The sequence below is a fragment of the Cimex lectularius genome, unplaced genomic scaffold, assembly GCF_000648675.2.
Source record: "Cimex lectularius strain Harlan isolate CLEC.00 unplaced genomic scaffold, Clec_2.1 scaffold123, whole genome shotgun sequence".
In the NCBI taxonomy this organism is placed as follows: domain Eukaryota; kingdom Metazoa; phylum Arthropoda; class Insecta; order Hemiptera; family Cimicidae; genus Cimex; species Cimex lectularius.
In genome coordinates, this window is record NW_019392886.1 from 746,211 (window position 1) to 771,445 (window position 25,235).

At 31.9% G+C, this 25,235-nt stretch overlaps 1 protein-coding gene and 1 long non-coding RNA gene across 3 annotated transcripts in view; one reads left to right on the top strand and one right to left on the bottom strand.

Annotated features, from left to right (window-relative positions):
- The first annotated feature begins 1,576 nt into the window (after positions 1 to 1,576).
- Positions 1,577 to 16,374, top strand: LOC112127709. Its single transcript, XR_002910697.1, has 3 exons — positions 1,577 to 1,813; positions 4,937 to 4,976; positions 16,016 to 16,374. It is a non-coding gene; the product is annotated as an uncharacterized LOC112127709 (long non-coding RNA).
- LOC106673401 (SCY1-like protein 2) overlaps positions 9,667 to 25,235 on the bottom strand; it is a 456,897-nt gene continuing 441,328 nt past the window's right edge. The window contains exons 18-19 of one of the 2 annotated variants that reach the window (XM_024229052.1): positions 22,567 to 22,761; positions 9,667 to 11,216 (exon numbers count right to left, since the gene is read on the bottom strand). In XM_024229052.1, coding sequence (XP_024084820.1) covers positions 11,190 to 11,216; positions 22,567 to 22,761 — 222 coding nt within the window. In that variant the 3' untranslated portion in view covers positions 9,667 to 11,189. Of the gene's footprint in view, positions 11,217 to 22,213; positions 22,762 to 25,235 lie in introns of those variants that run through there. The other variant, XM_024229051.1, reaches the window with a different exon arrangement.

Below are 25,235 nucleotides of genomic sequence, written 5' to 3' on the forward strand. Positions count from 1 at the left end.
TGTCTCCTATCCATCCTATTCTTGCAGGTGTCCCACAGGGCAGTGTGCTCGCTCCTTTCCTTTATTCAATTTATACCTCCGACCTACCTACGCAACCTAACACTATCACCTTCACCTTTGCCCATGATACCGCAATCCTTTCTCCTGATAAAGATCCTGTTACTGCTTCCCGTAATCTTCAAAATCACCTAAACACCCTAGAATGCTGGCTACGTCGGTGGAGAATCAAGATCAACGAAACCAAATCAACGAACATAATATTTACTCTAAACATGAAAACACTCCCACCAGTATACCTCAACAACGTCCCCATCCCAATTGCGAACCAGTACGATACCTCGGACTCTTCCTGGACAAACGACTGACGTGGAACCCCCATACACGACTTAAGCGTACAGACTGTAATATACGATTTTTCATGCTTAAACGACTACTCGACAGACGATCAAAACTCTCACTAATAAACAAAATAAAACTTTACATTGCCCTCCTGGCCCCCATTTGGACATACGGTCTTGAACTTTACGGTACTGCTAAGCGTTCCAACCTCAATCGAATCCAATCCCTTCAATCTAAAATCCTCAGAGCAATAGTACAAGCCCCTTTCTATGTATCCAATCACACCATCCATACCGACCTAAATGTCCTTTTTGTTACCGAGCTAGCCCAATCCCGCTACAAAACGTTCCATTCCAAACTACTCCATCATCCGGACCCTTTCGTCCAAAACCTGTCATCCACCACATTACCTAATAATCCCAACAGAAGACTGAAGCGTCGGTGGCCCCGCGACAACCTTAACAATTGACATCGGTCTCCTACGATGGAGTACATCTCGCTCATCGTATTGATTAACTAACGGCTACCATCACTGGATGGTAATTGTTCAAGCTTTCACGCTACCGTTAATAATTTTATATGTAAATACTATCCGTTTTACTTGTTGCGTCGAAGAATGCAGTTGTAAAAAACAAATAAAAAGTTAAAAAAAAAAGAACTATGGAGCGCCTTGGAATTTCGTAAAGGCGTACGGGGCTGTGAGAGACGGGGGCGGTTATAGACGAGTCGCATGTTATACCCAATCTCGACAGTGAGCCTAGCTACATCGGCTCTTCGATGTGTGCGATGATTTCGAATTGTTAAGAGAACTCTTGTAATGACCTCATCAGTAGTAAAGTTCAGAGTTATTTGGGATCGCATTAAGATCCTGTCAAACATTAGAGATAACAAAATGATTATTGTAAGGGTACCTGAGCGCACGGGGTATAGGAGCATTGACGAAACCCATAAATTGGCCATGGAGTTTACGATGAGACACCGATTTCCCTGAGCCCTTTTGTGCAACTGCCACAAAACGTTTATCTCTCAGACAATGGATTAAAAATAAATCCTCGGTTCGATGGGAATTGTGCTCAGGATATAGGCATCACAGAAAGTAATGGCAGAACGATTAAATTTAGGATATGATAGGATTATAATAAAAGGTGAACTGCCTGGATATTGCGGGCATATGTATAAACTCGCAGCGGTAGAAACAAGCCTGTGCAGATATTGCCAGGAAAAAAGAGGATTAAGGCGCAATCAGAGATAACCCCCACCTTCCGATAAGGATGATCGGACGAGAAGTTTTAGTTTAGCGCTGGCCAGCCGAGAGGTGACAACAAACCTGTTGAAAACAACACAACGAGGCATTATTTTGATCTTCTCTTTCTTCTTTCTTTACTACCAACACCGCCCAACATTGGAGTCTGGACTGCGTGAGCGAGTCATCCTTCACTTCCAACGCCACCCGATGTTGAAGCCGGGACTACGGGTACGTCTTCCAGGGAAGTGAAAATTACATTATATGTGTCGGTGAAGGACTTAAGAACTGATTTTAAAAATCAACTAAAATTAAGAGCACAACGATCTGTCTTCCATGGTTTATACAAAAAACTGAATCTGGAATTAGGAGAAAATCACCATTATTTAAATAAAAATGATAATTTGAATATGATAAGTGTGATATGAAAGCAAGAGGTAAGTTGCTGTCTCTTAATTACTCGGTCCACAGAAATGAGGAAGCGTACCGTTGTGATTTGTGTAATTTAGGTGTGTATGAGGATGGCTTCTATTTTTTGGCGGTGTGCCCTATATTGAAGGAATCACAATTAGGTTGTTTGGCAAATTGTTTTTAGAAAAATAATGAAGTAATTTCATTTTTGAATGGGCAGAACTGGCACAGTCTCTACAATTATGTTTTGTACTCCCTAAAATCGATAATTTAAATTAAGTAAAGTATTGTGTAAATTATAACTATTTGTATTAGTATTGTTAGTATTAGTATTCGTTCATATTATTCTATGTTTTTCTTTTGGCAACTCGACAGACAGCCTTTGGGCTATTGTCTAGGATGTTTTATGTAATGAATATTTTGTGTAAAATAATTTTTATTACAATTAATTAAGGTTTTTAGTTGAGATACAAAAGTCAATGGCACGAGCGGGATTCGAACCCACGATCTTTGGCTTGATACGCCGCTGCTCTACTACTTGAGCAATCGTGACCTCGATCCACTCGGACACCAACTTCCCATCTCAACCGCACCTTTTGAATTTTCCCTCCTTTTTGCCATTTTTCAATTCGAATCCCGCTCGTGCCATTGATTTTTTTATCTCAACTAAAAACCTTAATTAATTGTAATATATTAATTGGTCAAGCGGACCACGAAATTAGTGAATATAATTTTTATTGTAAATAAACATCATTATCTATCTATCTATCTAATTGTATCGTAGTTGGAGGGGTTGAAGCTCAGCAGTATGTCGAGAATTGTTGATTCCCTGATGAAAACATTAGATCTTATGTGTTTTAGTTTAAATAGCTTAAATATAAAATAGCAATTTCACTTTTTTAATCACGTCTGAAAAGGTTAAACATCAAATATAGGTGTAATAAACGCTAGAAAACACGTGAAAAAATTTTTAGGATCGACAAACAGTTCACAATCTTGTTGAAAAGAGCGAAAAGAAGATCAAGGTAGAAACATTAGTGATTATGCATTATAAGTCCAGCACAAGATTATCAGACGGACAATATCGATCTATGGCTCAACGTTGTATAGTAGATGCATAAAAAAGGGTTAAAGTTATTGTAAAAACTCAGATCTGAAGCAACTGTCAACTATCTCTTTGGAGAAGGAGCCTTTGATTTGGCTAGCTGGCTCATGATTTAAAACAAGTACGAACTATATACAGGCTTTTTACGGCCTGCGCTCAGTGACTAGTAGTATATGGCTATTTATGTATCTATTGTTGTCTAGAGCTACTTATTATGAGGCTAGTTACAAGGTCCCGAAAGATTTTTGAAGAATTCCTGTGTGTATTCTTCAGGCTCCCAGAAGTAGAAATTTTAACTTGCATAAACTTTCGCACCAACTGAGGACGTGATCTGCATCCTATTACGTTTTTTGATTTTGAGAGGTTAATGAATACCCCTGCACTCTTCGATCAATCCAAATTGAAGGGGTGTAATGAACAATGCGTGCAAAAACAGGATATAAAAAAAAGGACATACGAGTACACAAATATATTTTGACAATTCAAAGGAACAGAAATTAAAAAGAAGGAAAAAGATAAGGCAACACTTGCAAGTCTCGGAAATTAACATAAATATTCTTTGAGAAGGTTTTCGTTGTTTGCGAAAAATGTTTTTAACATAAAAAAAATGACAAAAAATAATGTATTTTTTTTTGTTTCGCTGTCCTTCACCGACACATATAATGTAATTTTCATGTAATTGTCATTATGCCATACATTGGTGAATTATCGGAAAAAGTTAGTAAAATTTTTAAACAAGAAGGTTTTAGAATAGCTTTTAGAAGTACGGGTTCACTTAAAAACATCCTCTCAAAACCTAAAGACAAAGTAGACAACTTGGGAAAAAGCGCGGTTTACCAAGTCAATTGTAATGATTGTGATATTAAATATATAAGTCAAAGCGGTAGAGAAATAAAAACAAGAGTAAAAGAACACTTGCCTAAATCGAGCAAATTTTTGGAATTTAAGGACCATCTAAAAGAAACAAAACATAATTTCAATTCAAATGTAAAACCAACAGTGTTACATAGTTTCAACAAAGGAAGAGAACTAGATTGGTTTGAGAAATTTGAAATTAAAAAATGTAAAATTGAACATGGTGATAAATGCATTAATAATATAACAGATTTTGATCTACCTCCCATTTTAAATATGTACATAAATAATATCAAACATCCAAATAATTAAACTAATTATTTTAATTGTTATTATTTTTATAGTAATTAAGTAATATTAAGTATTTACTAGTATAATATCTATTTGTTTTATAATTTCCGCGTTTCGCACGTTCAAATTGAGCGCCATTAAAAAAATCAGCTGCTAATTGGAACGTCGCGTTGGCGGAGGTATCAGCGGGCTCACTTTGGCAATTCATGTCGAAAGACGCGGTTGTAGAAGTCCTTCAACCTGATGATGAGCTAAAAGGCTCGAAATCCGGATCGTTGCAAAACAACTCACTGTGAGTAGGAACTATCTTTTTAAAAAGGATTGAATCAATCCCTTTCTCATATCCACAACTGTGCCTTAGAAGTTGTTTAAAATCTGCTAGCAGGACACGCGCTAATTCTTCGCACTCTGTACTCTATAGACACTTGATTATTTAAAAGACATCTATTTTCTTTGACCTGAAGATGCCTTTGTTACAGCCTGGTGTGGCCTATCCACAGGCGATGCAATGTAATTTTTTTCGCATTTCCAACTGTTTTCTTTCATGTTGTTTCTAGGTTAAAAAATTTATTAAGCTCTTAAACAGCTTGAAATTATAGCCATGCAATACTGTTTATAATTAGGCTCAATAATAATAAATTAAAACAAAAACACACTGTGTTGAATAGTTTATTGATTTGTTTTTGTTTCAGGGTGTACATGATTCATGGGGCTTTTACACAAGGAACAAAGGTAAATAATTTGAAATATCTAACTTATTTTGTACACATAATACAAATATAATGAGTTTTAACGTTTTACAATTGAATATTTTGAAACATTTTATATATTAATTACTTCATACACCGATACGTACAGCACTTGTATGAACACTTATAAGGAGTCTATGTTGTGCCTTATGTTGTATTAGATATATAGATAGTTTTTTTTAATTTTGTCATTGCTTTTCAAAATATAATAAACATATTTACAAAACAGGGAGTGATTTATCATTATTTTTCTTCTTTAGTTATTTGCATGCATTATAAATAACAATTGATATATTTATTTACAATATGAACGTTGTAGGAAAGTCTATTAGAAATGCGAATTAAGATGTGAAACGTTAGATTTTGAGACATGAGAAATTGTCTTGTCTATTTATTATTATTTATAATCCTCGGTTTTCACTAAATTATAAATATTAGTTTACGAATGTTTATAAATAATGAAAGATCTTTTTTTTGTTATAAAAATTCTCAAGCCTCAATAATAATAAGTACTTCATTTAACATTTTATTATCATTACATCACAAGAGAATTGTAAACTTTGATCTCGAAAGTTTCTTTCTCACCACTTCGTATTAAATATCAAAAATAAACTTAACATAAAGTAATTTTTAAAAGATACAGTATAACATATAACATTTAATGTTTTTTGAAAAATAATTTTAAACTTTTTTTTTTTAAATTACGATACTCAATGTCTCAGAAATGACAGATTCAATAGATTCTACATCAGTATTGAAAATGAAAAATAAGTTAAACAATTTAGTTTGAAAAAAGAAGTGCAACTTTTTTTCGTTTCTCCCCAAATATAATTCTAATTTATTGACCAAACCTTGAAACTGCAAGCAGAATGTTTTCTGCCATATGCCAATGACAATATCCCAGTTTTTGAGCAAAAATTTCTTCTGTCGTAAAAATCCCTTATTCTTATAAAAGGTACCTTCGTCGGTTTTGGTTCTTTAGGTCCGCCCGCTATTAAGTATGATTGCCACCACAGATACCTTTTATAAATTTTTAAAACTATACTTTTCATTTTTTTTATGATATTGTTTTACAAAAATTGATTGTGTCTGATTGCTTATTAGTTGCTTTATAGAGAGTCATTACGATAGTTTCTCTACAAGACAAAGTTTATTCGTAGAAGACCAAAGATGCTCAAAAGTGCTATAGCGCAAAGTTTCATAGTGTTCATAGATGTCTACAAGACCGTAGAAGTTTATTTTATCCTCTATCCTTTATTGCATTTTTAAGACTTTTTTTATAGCCAGCAATTCTAATATTTCGATTGTCTTGTAGCAATAACCTTTATGCCATTTGGCAAAAAACTCTTCAAAAATAAAATATACTATTCTTACATTGAGCAATTAACTTAAAAATTAAACAAATTATTCTTATAACTTCTTTTTTTAAAGTTTAATTCTCTATAATTATGATACGTTTTAGCTTAAAATGAATTTTTCTTTTATAGATTAGAATAATTTAATGACTTCTATTTATTATTTTTTATTGTGATATTCTATTTTATAAATACTATTTGGTTTTTAATTTTTTTTCTTTCTAATTACTAATTAACAAGGTGTAGTTTTAACACCTATTACTAAAATATTTCAATCTGTCCTTAAAGAAATATTCCAATAGAAATTTTATAAATGGATAACGCTTACAGTTAAAAATGTCTTTGGATTAAAGTTAACATATATTTTTTGAATTTTTATTTAAACGAAGTGTCACACAGATAATCATTGTTTGATTACTAATAAATATATATTTTATATCGTACAACTAAATGTTTTATGAAGGCAAAGGAGGAATTTTATGACAGTTTTTTTAGCCGGATTAAGGCTTCTATGTCAAAACGGACCAGGGATAGGCCAATTTTAGGCAAATAAATAGAAAATTAATAAACATTGTGAATAAACAAAACCAAATCGCTTGAGATATTTGTTTTGTGAGGTTAGATTAGAAGAAAACATTTGAAGTTTTTATAAAAAGGATCAATATATATTGATTTTCTCGTGTACAGCATTTTAATTTTAATCTGTACTTAAAGAACAAACTTATAAAAAAAATAATAAACTTATAAACTTTCTAATGGTTGATTCTCTTATTGTAATTTTAATGAAAAAAATGACAAGTTGCGCATTTGTATTTTGTTTTTCACTTCGATTACGAGTTTGTAATTGCTCAGCTCACCTTTTTAAATATAAAAGTTATTTTAATTTAAAATTAATGTTCATAATTAGCCCTGTGTAGCACTTCTTCTAAACTTACAACAATCCGTATTATTTATTAAATTATTATCATACGAGGTATATCAATATCATAAGGATCAAAAATATAAATTTATTCTATAAAAAATTAATATTTTAATATAGAAGGGAGTTTATTTATTCATTGATCCCGTCTAAAATTATTTTAAATCGTCTTACTGACCAAAAATATCTTAAATTTACACAAAGATCCGTTTTGATAGCAAGGGGAGAAATGTCAGAAAAATAATTTCTATAATATTAATATCACTTCAAAACATTAAATAATTTTCTCTTGTCGCTATCTTTAGCAACTTAACACATTTTAAGATTGATAAAAGTTTTAAATGGTACGTACTAATACCTTTTTTTATAAAATTTAAATCGATACATTATCTACAACCATTAGAATGTAAATTTTGTAACTAAGTATTTTTATAAGATTGTCATGATTAATAGAAAAATGTTTTATAATTGTTTTCATTATTCATCCTGTGTTGCATTCAGATGCAATATTCTAGTTTTCATTTTTAAGAACTTTCTTTGATCTTAGTTACTCATTTTAAATTTTTTCCCCTTTTTTTCATCAGACAATATTTCACATGATTATTATCCTCATATCGACCCTTCTCCTCAATTACACTGAATCGATTCCATTCATTTTACTCACCATTATAATTTTAATTTAATATTTTTTTTAAATTAAAATGAAAAGAAGAAGGAATGAAACATTTTAAAACATAATGGAAAAATTATTTCTGCATTTTGAAGATATTTAACAAGTGAAAATTTAATATCGAGTTAAAAATAAAAACCTGAATAATGTGTTAGGGAAATACAGTCTGAAATTTGTTTTTGTTTTGGTTTAATTTCACCTTCGAGGCAATGCTGGATAAGTAAAATTTTGCATATTTCAGTAGGTCTTCAGTCCTGACAGACTATGTATAAATAAATGGCTGTCGAGAAGGAAACTGTTTCTTTTAAAATGCAATGTACCCTGATAGACATCTCCCACACTTAAGCCAGCATTTTTATCCCACTTGTCTATTTGTAAATTTACCTCAAATGCTGAAATACAATAATCTTATATTCAGCAATGATTTGATCTTTAATAATCATCTTGGTCTGTCAGACACAATTCGACAGGACTAGAACAATTAGACAGACTGAACACAGCAAACTCAGCAAAAACTGTGCTAGCCAGCTTGCTCTCTATATAGAGCCAAATGAATCGCCATTCTATTTGGAAGATCACATCAAACAATTTTGTTGTTATTATGAACAAAGACTAATAATAGTTCAGTACTGGCACAAGCAGGGCTTTAATTGCTTGCTGTACGCAGATGAACAGTCGATAGTCATAAATCAATGCTATTCAGAGGCATATAGGAGGTGCAATATACACTTAACCTTATATAAAGGGTAAAGGCCAATAGATCCTTCGGGTCACCTCGTCCACTCAATGGAATCCTCACAAAAAAGTAAAATTATTAGGAGTCATCTTTGACCAATGGTTATTTTGGAATCAGCAACAAAATAAACAAGAAGTGGAAAATTTGATTTTCATGGATGTAACACCTTCGGGGATCCAAAGATGTCCATATGACTGTACACAGACCCCATGATTGTTTATATATCGATGCTTTAGTAGATGAAGACAGAACAGCTGAGAACTCTCAGGGCCATAAGTACTGAGGATGACATAGTACATTTGAGTGAAGATGTTGGCAGGCCTGTCCCAAATTAATAAAGGCACACAAGGAATGTGCGGTGAGATATAAGCACAATTATTATTTGGAGATCGTGAGATGCGGTCTGGTGTGACGTAAGGTTTAGAAAAACATTTTCTTTATCGTGCCGTTTTGATCTTTATTGACATCATCTTCAGGGCTCAAAGTGTTTGTTTTTCTGGGTAGATGTGCCAAACACAACACACAAGAATGACACATCTACCCAGAAAGCAAACACTTTGAGCCCTGAAGATGATCTCAATAAAGATCGAAACGTCGGCACGATAAAGAAAGTGTTTTTCTAAAACCTACGTCACACCAGACCGCATCTCACAATCTCAAAATAATCATAAAAATAACTTTACAATTAATTAAGGTTTTTAGTTGAGATGAAAAAAAGTTAATGGCATGAGAGGGATTCGAACCCACGACCTTCGGCTAGATACGCCGCTGCTCTACCACCTAAGCTATCGTGACCTCGATCCACTCGGACATCAACTCCCCATCTCAACCCCACCTTATGAGTTGAGATGGGGAGTTGATGTCCAAGTGGATCGAGGTCACGATAGCTCAGGTGGTAGAGCAGCGGCGTATCTAGCCGAAGGTCGTGGGTTCGAATCAGTCTCGTGCCATTAACTTTTTTTCATCTCAACTAAAAACCTTAATTAATTGTAAAGTATTAATTGGTCAAGCGGACCACGAAATTAGTGAACATAAAAATAACGATCACTAAACACCAAACATAAGCACAATATTAACTAAACTTCAAAATCTCAATCCTGAACATATTGTTTTTCTAATTATCCAGTTTCGCCCGTCAGGTGAAGAATTATTGCTTGTATGACTGTTTTTAAACAAATTTCCTGAGACACAAGAGACACAAAGTTAAGAATAGGCTCTAGATTAAAATAAATATGAAGATTGAAGGTTTGCTTGCGGGTGGAAAATGGATGGTACGTGGTGGACGGATATTTTTTAAAAATATTTTTTTTCTCAAATGGACAAGTGAATCTGTTTCTAAACCAATCAGATTAATTGTGCAGATTAATTTGAAGGATATGATTAGATTGAGGGATAATATTTAAAATGTCTATCTTGTAAATGTATTTGGGGTGAATACCGTTGTACTGAAAGCTGAACATACAATGTAAAATTCTTGTGCTCATCTATATAAATACTACAATAAGAATAAATACTATACGTTGACTGCTACCGTATTTTTAAAATTTTAATTAGGAAAATTATGCAGAAACAACTTTTCTTTGTAACGATACATGTATGAAGTTTAAACGTGGTTTTTGTATCAAATACTATAATTATATCGAGAAAAGTTAATATTTGATATAAATTTATAAATTTGTTGGTGTTATGAATGGGTATTTATATTGTTTAGCTTTGAAGCAGAATGTTTACAAATTGATCATCAGGATTGCCCTTTTGATCTCACATCTGAAATGATAAGCCAATTACAAAAATATTAACCCCATGTTGTAATATTTAATTTTAAAAGGCACTAACACAACTTATATACTCAAACGATTCTATGGTATTTTAATGCAATTGGTTCAAGCCTGTGGTTTTTATAATGTGGATATGGAAAATTTCCACCAATACTCAGAGTATTGATATAAATTTTAAGTGAAATTGAATTATGAGAATGTTTTTGATATTATAATGCAATTCACTATTCGAAAAAAGAGAAATTGATTTAATATATTCATCAATCCTCACTTTATATACTTAAGTTATTAAGTTTATTGCAATTTCTGGATGTGAAACCCATGTAGATCGGCTCACTTACATACTTTGTACCACAAAGTTAACAACTGTACATAGAAATTTATTGTTTATACACAATTCAAGAGGCGTATTTTACAGGCAATTGACAATTTGTACAATCCAAAAATACATTTTTATACATCACATTTAATATTTATACAAGAATAAAGGCAATTAGAGGAATACAAAAAGAGTAAATTTATGTCTCCTTTAAAACATTTACACTTGGTATTTATTATTTCTACGGATTTAAGTTTCGGTAATTCTTGGTTTTCTACAGGTCACATCTGAAGATAAGTAATTCGAGAAGTCAAATCATTAAGGGTGGGTCTATCTCGTCTTGTCGATTTCCCCTCTTCGTCTTTCTTTCATATATTATTATTGGCGTTCTTCCATTAGATTCTATCTGGTATTCTAACTTATGACCGTCCAGAAAAAAGTTGGTACTGTAAAAATTAATTTAACATTTAAATTACATTGAAATATGTGATAATTAAACTTCATGTTCAAATTACTTGAACACAAGGATCTAAAATTTAATGAATTAAGACTGATGGATGAGCTTTAAACCATAACCCTGTCTCTTGTAAATCCAAATAAATATTCAAATAAAATTATCAGAAAATATTTTAAAAAAATACAACTCATAGAACCAAATCACACTGAACTAGACCAGGGATTGTCAAACTATGGTGGTCCAAATCATGATTAATATTATATTAAGATGGAGAAATTGCAAATAAATGAATAGGGGATGATATAACGTGGATGAACATAGTTCTGATAGCATGTACAGTGTCTTCCATAAGTTTTTATAAACAATTGATTAAGGTTTTTAGTTGAGATGAAAAAAAAGTTAATGGCACGAGAGGGATTCGAACCCACGACCTTCGGCTACATACGCCGCTGCTCTACCACCCGAGCTATCGTGACCTCGATCCACTCGGACATCAACAGTTTTTCATCTCAACTAAAAACCTTAATTAATTGTAACGTATTAATTGGTCAAGCAGACCACGAAAATCGTGAATTAAAGTTTTCATAAATTTTAATTAAATTTAAATGCCTAGACATTTCCACGAAGGTCAGATTAACATTGACAAAACTAAGTAATACCACCTGTTAATAAATTGTTTGGTTATGAAAAACCAACCTGGAAAATTGAAGTAAAAGGTAACAAGAAGATTTCATGTTTTTTTTAAATTTTTTACCCTTTTAATACCTTTAATCAGCATTTCTATTTACACTAGAGAATTAAGCGTATACATAACGTACTACGAAGAGAATGATGCATCAGTTCTTATAAAAGTGTCTTGAATAATTCTCTGTAAATTATAAAATATTTTGTATCTTCATGCCTATAATCTGTGGGTTGAATGAATCTAAGCTGTTATTTGAGCTTTTAAGAAGGTTGATGAATATCGGCCTGGTAGATATTCTGTCTTGAATGAGAACGAATTGGGGGAAGCTTTGCCTTTATTGTATGATTTTAAGCCCAAGACTAGACTGCCAAGGCAGCCTGTAAAATTTTTACTGCTTTGGGTGACGAAAATAAGGGAGTGCATGGGCCAAAAATGTTTTAAAAAATTCTCTTCTGGGGATTATGGGATTGAAGATGAATCTAGGCCTGATAGATCTTCAGTTTCAATGAGAATGAACCGCGGGAATCAAACATGATTTGAGTCAAACATGTCAGGAGCTCGCCCAATGGAAGCAACGAAAACCATTCACTATCTTACATCGACTTGTGAAAAGTTGGAAGTTAAAGAAATGGGTTCCACGTCAAATCACCAATGGTAATGAGCTTTTAAATATTTTATTTTATTAATTTAAGCTTAATACTAGAGCAACCAAGGCAACTGAAGTGAGCGCATGACCCAAAAGTGGTTTAAAAATTTATTTCTGGTAATTAGGTTATTGAATATGAATCTCAGCGAAGATCTTCTGTCTTCGATGAGAATTAAGGGAAGCTACCAAACTTGATTCAACAATAAAGCCGGGAACACACTTACCCGATGCTACGCCATGCGATGCTACCCGACGCCTTGCTACGTTTTGGTGGGGTGTGCACATCTATCCGACGCAAGCATACCTCGCGTATAGTCTACAGCGTTTATCACAATAATCACTATCACAATCGCAACGCATCTTTTGTTCTTAATGCACTATTTTGAGCAAAACCTTGTAATAAATTGTTAGTTAAATTTTATGAGCACAACCATCTAATAAATTGTTTGTTAAACTTAATTGTTTTAAATAAAGTTACTCCTAACCATCATAATTAAACAATGTTTATGAAAACTTACGCATTTTTTATCTCGTTTACGTTGGTTTATATTAAAATAACATGTTGTAATTAATATAACGACAAAATTACATGTACTTAGTTAGAAATAAACTACAAAAAATATGAATGACCTGTTCTGATGCTACCCGACATTACAAAATGGTGTAATTTTACGAGTAAAACTATGAAATAAATTGTTAATTAATTTTATTCCAATTTTAGTATATGTACCGCCGAAGCGAGTACAATAAATTGTTAGTTAAATTCATTATATCAAAAAATGGTATTCCGGTGTTTTGATCAATTTTCTACCAAACCTTTAAAATTAATTTTTTAAATAAAAACTAATTATTTTTGATCACAGTTAATTTGGTTTATATTAAAATAAGTATGTTGTAATTAATATAACGACATTAATACATGTAGTTTGAATAAAAATATGAGTTTCCAGTTCTTTTGTCTTCGACTGTACTCGATGCTACCCGAAAATCTGGAGAGTGGGGACCGCAGAGCGTCGGGTAGGTTAGCGTGGCATAGCATCGGGTAGATGTGCACGGGGGTAATGCAACCTTATGGAAAATCGGAGTTTGGATTTGCGTCGGGTAGCATCGGGTAGATGTGCACGGGGGTAATGCAACCTTATGGAAAATCGGAGTTTGGATTTGCGTCGGGTAGCATCGGGTAGTGTCGCATCGGGTAAGTGTGTTTCTGGCTTAAGCAAATTAACCGAGGGTAAAGCCAGAAACACACTACCGGACGAAAATCCAAACTCCGATTTTCCATACGGTTGCATTACCCCCGTTGCTACCCAACGCTCTGGGATCTCCACTGTCTAGATTTTCGGGTAGCATCGGGTACAGTCAAAAATAAAAGAACCGGACACTCATATTTTTATTCAGACTACATGTATTATTGTCGTTATATTAATTATAACAAATTATTTTAATATAAACCTAATTAACCAAGATCAAAAATTCGTTAGTTTTTATTTTAAAAAATTAATTTCAATGGTTTGGTAGAAAATTGATTAAAACACCAGAATACCAATTTTTGATAACATTTAACAAACAATTTATTACACGATTTGCTTATAAAATTTAACCAACAATTTATTTCAAGGTTTTGCTCATAAAATTACACCATTTTCGTCGAGTATCTTAAACTCATATTTTTTGCAGTTTATTTCAAACTAAGTATATGTAATTTTGTCGTTCCTATTTTAATGTAAACCAAATTAAACGAGAACAAAAATTCATAAGTTTTTATAAAAATTATTTTGGTATGATGGTTAGAAAGAAACTTTATCAAAACACCGGAATAACTTTATTTAAAACAATTAAGTTTAACAAACCATTTATTACACGGTTTTGCTCAAAATAATGCATTAAGAACAAAAGAGGCGTTGCGATTTTGATACTGATTTGTGATACACGCTGTGGACTGTACGTGGCGTGCGCTTGACTTCATAGATCTGCACACCCTACCAAAACGTGGCAAGGCGTCGGGTAGCGTCGCATGACGTTGCATCGGGTGTGTTCCCGGCATAAAGCTGTAACGTCCAAACATATACCTTTCATTGCTTTCATGACAAATGTAGAAATGTTTGTTGGATTGTCACAAGTGACAAAAAAAAAAAAAAATTGATCCTGTACGGTAACAATAGATCATACCATCGTACCCGTCAGGACGTCAACTAGACCGCTCATCTTCAATCTCATCATTCCCAAAAATACAAATTTTGGTCAGTGTATTCAATTATTGTTTCATCGACAAATACAAATTTTACCAGCTGCCTCAGTAGACCTAGTATAGAGCTTAAATTCACACAATAACAAAGAAAATATGGTTTTAAAGCCTCGAGAAAAAAAAATGTATATATTTATAATTTACAGTGCACTGTTCTAGGGACTTTTTATTTATTAACTGACGCATTATCTTTTTGGTATTATGCGATGTAAACACCTAATCTTTCTACGTGAAGTGAAATGTTGATTAACGGTATTAAACCAATAACGAATATTTCTGGTTACCTGGTAGAAACGAGTAATATTCGAGCGGCCCATAGACAGTCAATATTATTGTACAATATAGATTGCACAATAATTTGAAGGTTGCCCCTTAACGTTCAATAATATTGTACAAAATTTTGTTCGTGCCATGAACGTGAATAGTTTGAAGGCGATATTGAAATTGTGCAATATTTTCCACTTGTTGATACTTCACAAACTGACTGATATTGCGCAATAATGCCAACAGACGGTGCAATATTTTCCAGGTTGTACAATATATTTTCAACTTTTCGTCAATCATGCAATGTATTGCGCAAACTTTCAATATCGTCTACATACGATCAATTAAATTGCACAAACCAAAATATTGTGCAATAATATTGATCGACTATTGGCCGCTTTAGGGATGGTTCACAAAGTATATCAAAATACCTAAGCAAACCCTGGCTCAGAAAGCATTGAATGTATTTTATATATTATCTCAATTATGTATTGACATTAAAGAATATTTTTGAATAAAGGAAAAATAAACTTTTAGACCAAAGAAAATCAGATAATTGTGTGTGCTAATATTATATAGTTATAGTTTCATTAACTTATATAAAAAAATTGGTTGATTTTTGTAATTCCTGAAAAAAAAACATTTGAATTTCATATAATATATGTGCAATAATAGAAATACATTAAAAAAATAAATTAACCAACCTATAATTTTTTGTAACATAAATCAAAATATTGTTGTAACTGAAAAATTTTGAAAAAAAACTTACTAGGAGATAAATTCTTACCTAACAATTAGTGAAACAACATAATAATACATTTCATGCAACCTTTATAAATTAAATATTATTATTGGAAAACCTTTAACATTTATAAATTATTATTACACTTAGTAATGAGACGAAATGAGCTGAATGGTACGACAATGATTTGGTACTTTGGATTGCAGTTGTACGGGGGAAAAGGTAATTGGAAATAATGCTGAATACTTTACCTCAGACCACAGGTGCAAATTGTCCAGGAAGGATTCACTCTCTCACTCAAAAAAGCTTTGTTCGGGATGAGGAAAGGTTCAAAGACGAAAGACAAGACAAAATGTGGAGTGGAATGACGAAGCAATAAAGCTAAGGTATAAGATAAAAATCCTTATTTGTTCATATATATTTTTATAGGGTTCATTAAAAAACTTATTCAAAAATTCATGAAATAATTTTATCGACAAACTATGCAAACTAATTTCATAGTGGACAAAATGAATCAATCTCCATGCAAGCAATGCTTATTTAAGATTTTTATAAATTAGAAATCTCTTAGTGATTAGTAATTTTTAGTATTTTCAGAAAATAATAAACATTGTAAAACTCATGAAGAAACTTCGTAAATATGTGTGTTTTGGTGTTCCATGCCATGTTTGCATGATTTGTGTACTAGTAATGTAAAGAAACAAACACAAGTCAGAATGCATGAAGCAAATGCATTGTTGTAGTGCACATCGACACCTTTGGTGTTTATGAAAATTCTTCAAATTATTTTAAAAATTTATTTTAAAAAATTATTCTTTCTGTATGACTAAATAAAAAAAACAAAAAAAACTAAAACACTTTTTTACATGTTTTTGAGTCAAACTAAATCATATACAAATCTATAATAAAAATCAGTTAAACATTTTTCTTGTTTTTCAATCTTAATTAGGTAAACAGTCCCTAAATCAATAATATATTCTTACCTATTTTGTTGAAGTTCATTAAGTCAGCTGATTAAAGACTTTTGTGTAGATTTGGCGTTGATTACCGTGTTGAATATTTTGCCTTACCCTAGAAAGGGTCACATTAGACAATGAATATTTAATAGAATCGCTATGACATTCGTGTACTTTACTGTGCTTCATTCTCTATATTCTGCCACTATTTGTATAATTGTTGTGCTTATCGTTGCATTTTCTTGAGCTTCTTTTACGCTTCAATTACTTGTGATGTGAATGCATGATGCAGTGCTTATGGTGTCATGGTTAAATAATTACTGTTGCATTTTGTGCCTTTGTAGATTTGAAATTAAGTCCAAAATTTTACAGAGAAAGCACTTACGATTTGACTTTCATTTATAAGCGCAACACAATTTTTTCTTTTATATATTAATTTTTTATATACTCATTGTTACTATTTTATGCAGATTTGTTCAAAACTAGGTTAAACTGATAGTTTTACAAAGAACAGAACAGTTTTTTAAATTTTATTGGGTAAGCTAAAGCTGTTCTAATGCTCTTTTTGATCAAGGTTGTTTAGCATGTGTGTTAAGTGCTTTCTATTACAAGCATGCTGCTTATTCTATTAATAAATTAAACTACCACGAAATACCTGGTTTCTTTCAACCTATACTTTCGCGGACTCAACTATGAATATTATTCTCTTTGTTACTTTGTTTAGAATAAAAATTCTAGGCACCACTTCACAAATTTCACACAGGTAAAAAAGTGTGGTGTTTAGTGACCGTTACTTAATGATTATTTGGAGGTCGTGAGATGCGGTCTGGTATGATGTAGGTTTTAGAAAAACATTTTCTTTATCGTGCCAACGTTTCGATCTTTATTGAGATCATCTTCAGGGCCTGGGATTTATAAACATTGTTTAAATTTTACAAATACATGGAGGATGTGAACAAAATGAATTTATGCAATGCAAGAAAATTTTAGATAAAAAAATGAATTTATCAATGCTATAAAATTATATATAAAAAAACAGAATTTATACAATGTTAGAAAATTTTCGATTCAATTCGATTCAATAAAATTTTCTAGCACTGTATAATTTTTTTTAATCTAAAATTTTCTAGCATTGTATAAATCCATTATTGTTCTTTTTGAATCAAAAATTTTCTAGCATTGTATAAATCCATTATTGTTCTTTTTGAATCAAAAATTTTCTAGCATTGTATAATTTTTTTAAAATCTAAAATTTTCTAGCATTGTATAAATTCGTTTTTTTAATCTAAATTTTTTTTGAGTTGTATAAATTCATTTTTGTTCTTTTTGGATTAAAAATTTTCTAGCATTGTATAATTTTTTAATCTAATATTTTCCAGCATTGTATAAATTCTTTTTTTTTAATCTAAAATTTTCGAGCGTTGTATAAATTCATTTTTGTTCTTTTTGAATCAAACATTTTCTAGCAATGTATAATTTTTTTAAATCTAATTTTCTAGCATTGTATAAATTCGATTTTTTAATCTACAATTTTTTTGCGTTGTATAAATTAATTTTTGTTCTTTTTGAATTAAAAATTTTCTAGCATTGTATAATTTTTTTTAAATCTAAAATTTTCTTGCATTGTATGAAGTTTTTTTTTTAATCTAAAATTTTTTTGCGTTGTATAAATTCATTTTTGTTCTTTTTGAATTAAAAATTTTCTAGCATTCCATAATCTTTTTAATCTAATTTTTTTCTAGCACTGTATAACTTTTTTTTCTTTATTCTAAAATTTTCTAGCATCGTATAAATTCATTTTTGTTCTTTTTGAATCAAACATTTTCTAGCATTGTATAATTTTTTTAATTTAAAATTTTCTAGCATTGTATAAATTCTTTTTTTTTAATCTAAAATTTTCGAGCGTTGTATAAATTCATTTTTGTTCTTTTTGAATCAAAAATTTTCTAGCATTGTATAATTTTTTTAAATCTAAAATTTTATAGCATTGGATAAATTCATTTTTTTGTCATTCTTCACGACAGACAAGAATGACACAAACACTTTGAGTAAGTACAACTACTTTGATTGAATCGAAAATTTTCTAGCATAGTATAATTTTTTTTTAATCTAAACTTTTCTAGCATTGTATAATTTTTTCTTTTTTAATCAAAAAGTTTCTAGCATTGTATAGTTTCTTTTTTAATCTAAAATTTTCGAGCATTGTATAAATTATTTTTTATTTCTTTTTGAATCAAAAATTTTCTTGCATTGTATAATCTGTTTTTTAATCTAAAATGTTCTAGCATTGTAAAATTTGTTGTTTAATCTAAAATTTTCTAGCATTGTATAATTTTTTTTTTAATTAAAAAGTTTCTAGCATTGTATAGTTTCTTTTTTAATCTAAAATTTTCGAGCATTGTATAAATTATTTTTTATTTCTTTTTTAATCAAAAATTTTCTTGCATTGTATAATCTGTTTTTTAATCTAAAATGTTCTAGCATTGTAAAATTTGTTGTTTAATCTAAAATTTTCTAGCATTGTATAAATTCATTTTTTCATATCCTACATGTATTTGTAAAATGTAAACGATGTTTATAAATCCCAGGCTTTGAAATGATCTCAATAAAGATCGAAACATCGGCACGATAAAGAAAATGTTTTTCTAAAACCTACCTCACACCAGATCGCATCTCACGACCTCCAAATAATCGCAGGTAAAAAATATGAACGTAAAACTCCTTTGTTTTTATGTTGTCTAGTAGTAATAAATATTCAAATAGGCATATGATCTTCTAAATTAACTAGAGGGTCGGAATCTACAACTGAGAGAAATGGACGAAATCAAGAGGTACCAGATATAACAAACTCGAGGTTAAAGAATCTAACCAACAAATTGGTACAGTTATTTATATATTAAATAAAAATTGCTACAGTTAGACAGAGTTAAACTCAGGGGACTTTACACCGGTCACTGGCATCTGTGAAGACACCGACAGACATGAAGACCGGAGAAAAAAAACAACCCAGAAATGTAAGAAGAGTAATGGAATAACATATATTAATCAGTCTGTAAAAATGAAGAATTGTGTAAGAAAAGATGGAAACCTGTATAAAATTTGAAAGCCAAGTGACAGTTAAATCGTCGATAAATGTATCCAAAATCTAAAAAACCTGGGGAAACATAACAGCATAAGGAATTTTAGATAATGAACAAGCAGACAAGCTACAGGAGGTTCTGCAAGATAAATATAGGCTCAGAACGTGTAATTAGGATAACGAGGTGATATGCAAAATGGCTCGATACATAGCATAAGGAGAAGAGATCAAACTTAAGTGATGCCCGACATATAAGTCTTATGGTTAAAGAACTAGCCAAAAATGGTCGACATTTTGCTACAGACAGATATGGAAAAACCATAGGGGAACTGGTCTGGCGATGTAGTGAATAATGAACGTCGACTAATAAAATAAAGTTTTGTTGAAAATTAACTCACGTTCGTCACTTTCATTCATCAACGAGGAATCCTAGGGGGAACAGGGATGGGTAGAAATTGCTGATAGGAATAACTATGGAAAAACGTTACCTCGTGGAGCCTTGGCCTCGCGTCCACTGGAAGCAGAAAGTTCCGAAAAGCTGCAAATTAACGTACGTCCGAATTCGTCCGAAAACTCGCGAACGATCGAAACCAACAAAAATGAATTGAAATGTCCAATAGGCGCGTTTTCGTTCGTCCCTTTTCTTCGTAATGTTGCGAATGCGAACCGATCCAGTTCAGTTTAGATTTTAATGCGAATTCTGACGAATCGACCCATTCTCTCGATTTCAGTTCGATGGATTGCGAGAAATTAATAATTTTGATTTTCGAAAGACGATATCTGTGGGGCCAGAGAGAAATAAACAACCACATGAAGTACAAAATAAATTGTGGGAGGAGAATTCAAATGTCTTAAAAGAATACTGTTTTCAATACGAAAATAGCGAAGACTTTTTCATTCGCGAACACTCTGGCTCAAGGTATGGTCTTCAAGAAGAAAGCAAATTTAGTTGTTAATGCCAAGCTTTCGACCTATTTTAAGGTCATACCAGGGAAAAATAATCTTAAATATGTCTACAGATTGACATATTTAAGTTTTTTTTACGAACATCTCAAATTTCCTTGAAAACCGGCTCAGTTCCGACAATCGGTCTTCAAGGAAATTTCAGATGGCCTGTAAAAAAACTTAAATATGTCAATCTGTAGACATATTTAAGATTGTTTTTACCTTAAAATAGGCTGAAAGCTTGGCATTAGCAACTGAATTTGCTTTTTTCTTCAAGACCATACCCTGATCCAGAGTGTTCGTGAGTGAAAAAATACAGTTCACCCACACTTTTCAACGTCTTCTTTGCTTTCTATGTCTACGGAATTGGTTGACGACTAGACGCAAAATTTCGGAAGAACGGAAGAACGTAATTCGCGCGAATCTGCCGTACGTTCGCAGTACGCAGCTTTCCTCTTCCCGGGGACGCGAGGACGACGAATTTTCGACAATCCACGATGACGACGCTCATGACAAGTAATTATCGCCCGAATAAGCTTAACGATAATTTAAAAAAAAAAAAATCAACTTAATCGTTCGAATTCGCAAGCCAGACTCGATACGACCGGCCACCCCACGATCAGATTTCAAAGGTGGCACACAGTAGTTCTATACTGGCATCTGAGAAAAACCAAAGAATCGAAGTCCAGAGATCAAAAGGTATACAGACTTCAAATACATCAATGCTTGGGTCTTAGAAAATCACTGATACACAATCACTATTATACAGTTAAAATCATCAGTAAAAAGGACGCATATAAAATATAATGAATACATGCAAAATTTCGGAAAACCTGGAAATCTCTGTGCCAGGGTACAAAAGAATTCTGGGAATGAACAAGCAGACAAACTGCCCCGAGTATGATCTACAAGACAAATCTAGTGCCAAAACCTTGGGACCTTCATAGCTTCCTCTTCCTCAACATCATCATGATTTGACAACAAAATAGGTAATAAACTGTTTATTTTGGATTTATTCTAAATTTCAATAGTGTAATGGATAGATATATGTACTTATTTTAATGAAAACTAATTCACTTATGAAACTGCCACACATTACTCCGTTAGTGCTGAATCAGCTGACATTTGCAGGTTTTCTACGTTTATATGAATCAGCATACTTTAGTTTATGCTTGTCAATCCTACAGAAAACTATTAATCTGGACTTCCTAAGTTTATATAGTCAAAATATTCGTATTTCTGATAATTTTTATGTTTTGGATATTTCTATTCTTTTTGTAGGTTTCTTTCAACCTTAATGTTCTTACTGTGGATTCAACTATATTATATGAATATAACTAGGAACTTTTTTCCTTCAAAGATTTATATGTGATTATATATAATCAAATAAAACAATAAAACTTTGTTCTTTAGTGAGAATAAGTTTCAAGGATGGGTACATAACAGAGGGTGAGACTATAGGGCAATTTGCAGCATTCCATTGTGGTTCAAGGTTCATTGGAGATAATGATTAATGAACTTAGTATCTAACATGCGTGCAATACAATCGAAAGGTGTTAAACATAACAAAAAAATGAAAGGAGACAAAAGAGCATGTGTTCTCATAATTTGCATATAAAAACAGTCAGTTATCAATTTACATTATAATTTTCCTTCAAATAAATCACTATGAAAAAACATGGTCCGGGAATAGAGGTGGAGAGAGTTTGAAATTTGAATTAGAAGTAAGACAGATTGAGAGAGAGAGTGGAGAGAGAGGGGAAGGACATTGCCTTACATTGCAACCAGGGAATGCCCTTCCGTTGACCTGCTGGGATGATAGCTGTCTTACCATGCCTGAGCCCAGCTGCTGTAGTAGTCCCGATCCTTGAGAACTAGACAGACATGCCGATGGCCTTCGTGATCTGATGCTTTGCATTGATGAGCTCAATAGGAACGGGACACTGCTGCTAGTATTTGGCATACTCCCCCCCTAAGAACCAAAAATTTCAATTAGCACTATGTTTGTGATAATTTAACTAAAATATAAAGAAGTTTTGTTTACATAAGTTGATTAAACTAAGGATTTAGTCTAATAACATAATAAATATGAATAATGATACATTATTAAGTACATACATATACTATTGGTAAATAAATAAATTAAATATAATAATTGATTCTATACTGTTTCTTTTGATTAAAATAAAATTTATTACTGAATTATTTTTTTGAAACTTGTTTTTTACAAATTGAAATTTGTATGATGAGGCACAAAAACAATTTCGAAGGGATATCACATAAAGAAATAAATTCAGTTATATATTGAGCTAAAAACTAAATAAGCTTTCTAACACATTTATGAAATAATATTTTACTTCACTGGACAAAATGCAAATGGGCTAAGTTTGTTTTAGACCGTAATTTGGTTGATACCAATCGTCCTGGTCTAGAGTCTGGGATTTGACTGTTCTTGTCAGTCTTCAAGATCATAGGTCCTTTTTAATCTCTAAGAGATTTTTTATTAATGCATAAGCATTAACTTTGTGTTTGAACAATTTTTTAAGTTATGAATGTGTTGTTTGTATATTTCCAAGTTTTCATTGTGGAGTATATTCATACTTTTCTATTGTTGAGGGTTCTTGATTTTTTTTTTTTTTTTTTTTTTTTTTTGAGGTGTAAACGACCTTATTTGTTATTTACCTATATATCTGTCTTATTATTCATCCTGTCAGTCTGATGTATTTGTCTCGGCATCTTCCATTTTTGTTATCTATTTGTCATCTGTATCATAGTAGTTTTCTGATTGTGTTTGCTGCCTTATGTGTTGTTTTATTTTCTAATTTGTTAAATATATTCATTAGTTTGTATGTTCTGTTTTTTTACATATGTGAGGTTATGTTAGCTCAGGTTAAAATGAGTCGGCCTTTTTATGTCCAGACAGTGACTAATATTGGTTTATTATGCATTTGATGCCCATAGATATTTGCTAACTTAAGATTTCTTACTAAATTTACAGAAAATTTAATGGCTCCGGTATGTGTCCTTCAGTTGGCTTTTACTCTACCAGGAGTAAGAAGCAGCCTCCAACAGAGAACTTGTTCAGCTGTTCCTTTTTTTTCCTGGTAATATTTGCACATGCTCCGAGTTTATACTCATTCGTCCAGAGTTTGCAAGTGAGCTGTTCTATTATCATTCAGGTCCTAGGTTTGGTACTTCTGCCGTTAGTTTCTTTAACGTTCCTTTTTCACATGAGTGTAGAACCAAGGACTTATTTTAATCCATTGTCGGATACTCTACATTTTTGGTAGGCTGCAAAAGGGTTCAGGGTTGATAGGTGTACTTAAGGAACTTTTCTTGGCCGATGTGTGGGGTTCCCATTGCGACTCTGCCGAGTATGCCTTGGTACCCAAACATAGGTGACTTTGTCGTTTCTGGTCATTTAGGTTTTGTTTTGGCAATGCCATTTTGCTTAATATTCAGTGTTCTAGCTGTTATTGGTATTGTTCTTAGTTTGTTTCTGTCTTTCATTTTAGTCTGTGGTACTGGTTTTAGTCTGCTTGTCATGTATTTGATGCTGGCATGTTTTTGTGCCGATGGGGGTCACTTGAGCTGGCTTTTATGATGTTGGTCTTTACTGGTTTTCTGTATGTCGAATTTTAGTTAATTAGAAATTTATACTGTTTTTGCTATCTTAATCTGCCTTAAATTGCACATTTTTTGTACGGAGTTCATGTCTGTCAGAGGTTAATGTAGTTTTTGATGCCTTCTATGCCAAGTGTGGCATCAACACATTTGTACTGTTCTTTTTTTGTTTCTGTTTGTCTTTCATGGTTTGGATCCAATTAAAAAAAAGAACTATTTGAATACACTCCACATCAAATACTTCAAAGATGAATTTATTTGTACATGTGTTGATGTGTTTTGCCATAATTTTGGAGAAGTATGTCTTCAAAGATTTTTAAAAAAGAAAAGTGAGTAGGTCCGAAGGGATACGACTCTAGTAACGTAGTTATGAAATAGTTTCATGCTTGTACGTATCGTTAAGAGTACATGATAGCTTTCTGTGCGGTGAGTTATGTAATTGGGTTCTAAATAATCTTACATGTTCTATATATCTGTTTTTTACTTTTTGTCCTGTCTGCCCAATAATAGTCATCACATTCACCAGATCTTAGACTAGGTGAAACTAACACGCATTATACTTATCATGATTATTATTGTATTGGTTTTTTAAGAAATAAATGCAGGTTTTATCTTTTTGTACAAGAAATATTTTGGTGTTAATTTTCTTTTTTTGAATTTAATTTTTTTTATAGGCATGCTTTCTAAAGTTAAATGATTTCTACACACTTATTATTACCTTATCCTGAAATTCTACCTAACAGACCACTGCTTCAGAGTGAGGTGCAGCAACAAGTCTCAGAAGTCAGACACAAGCTGGCCTCCCACAAGGGAGTATTCTCG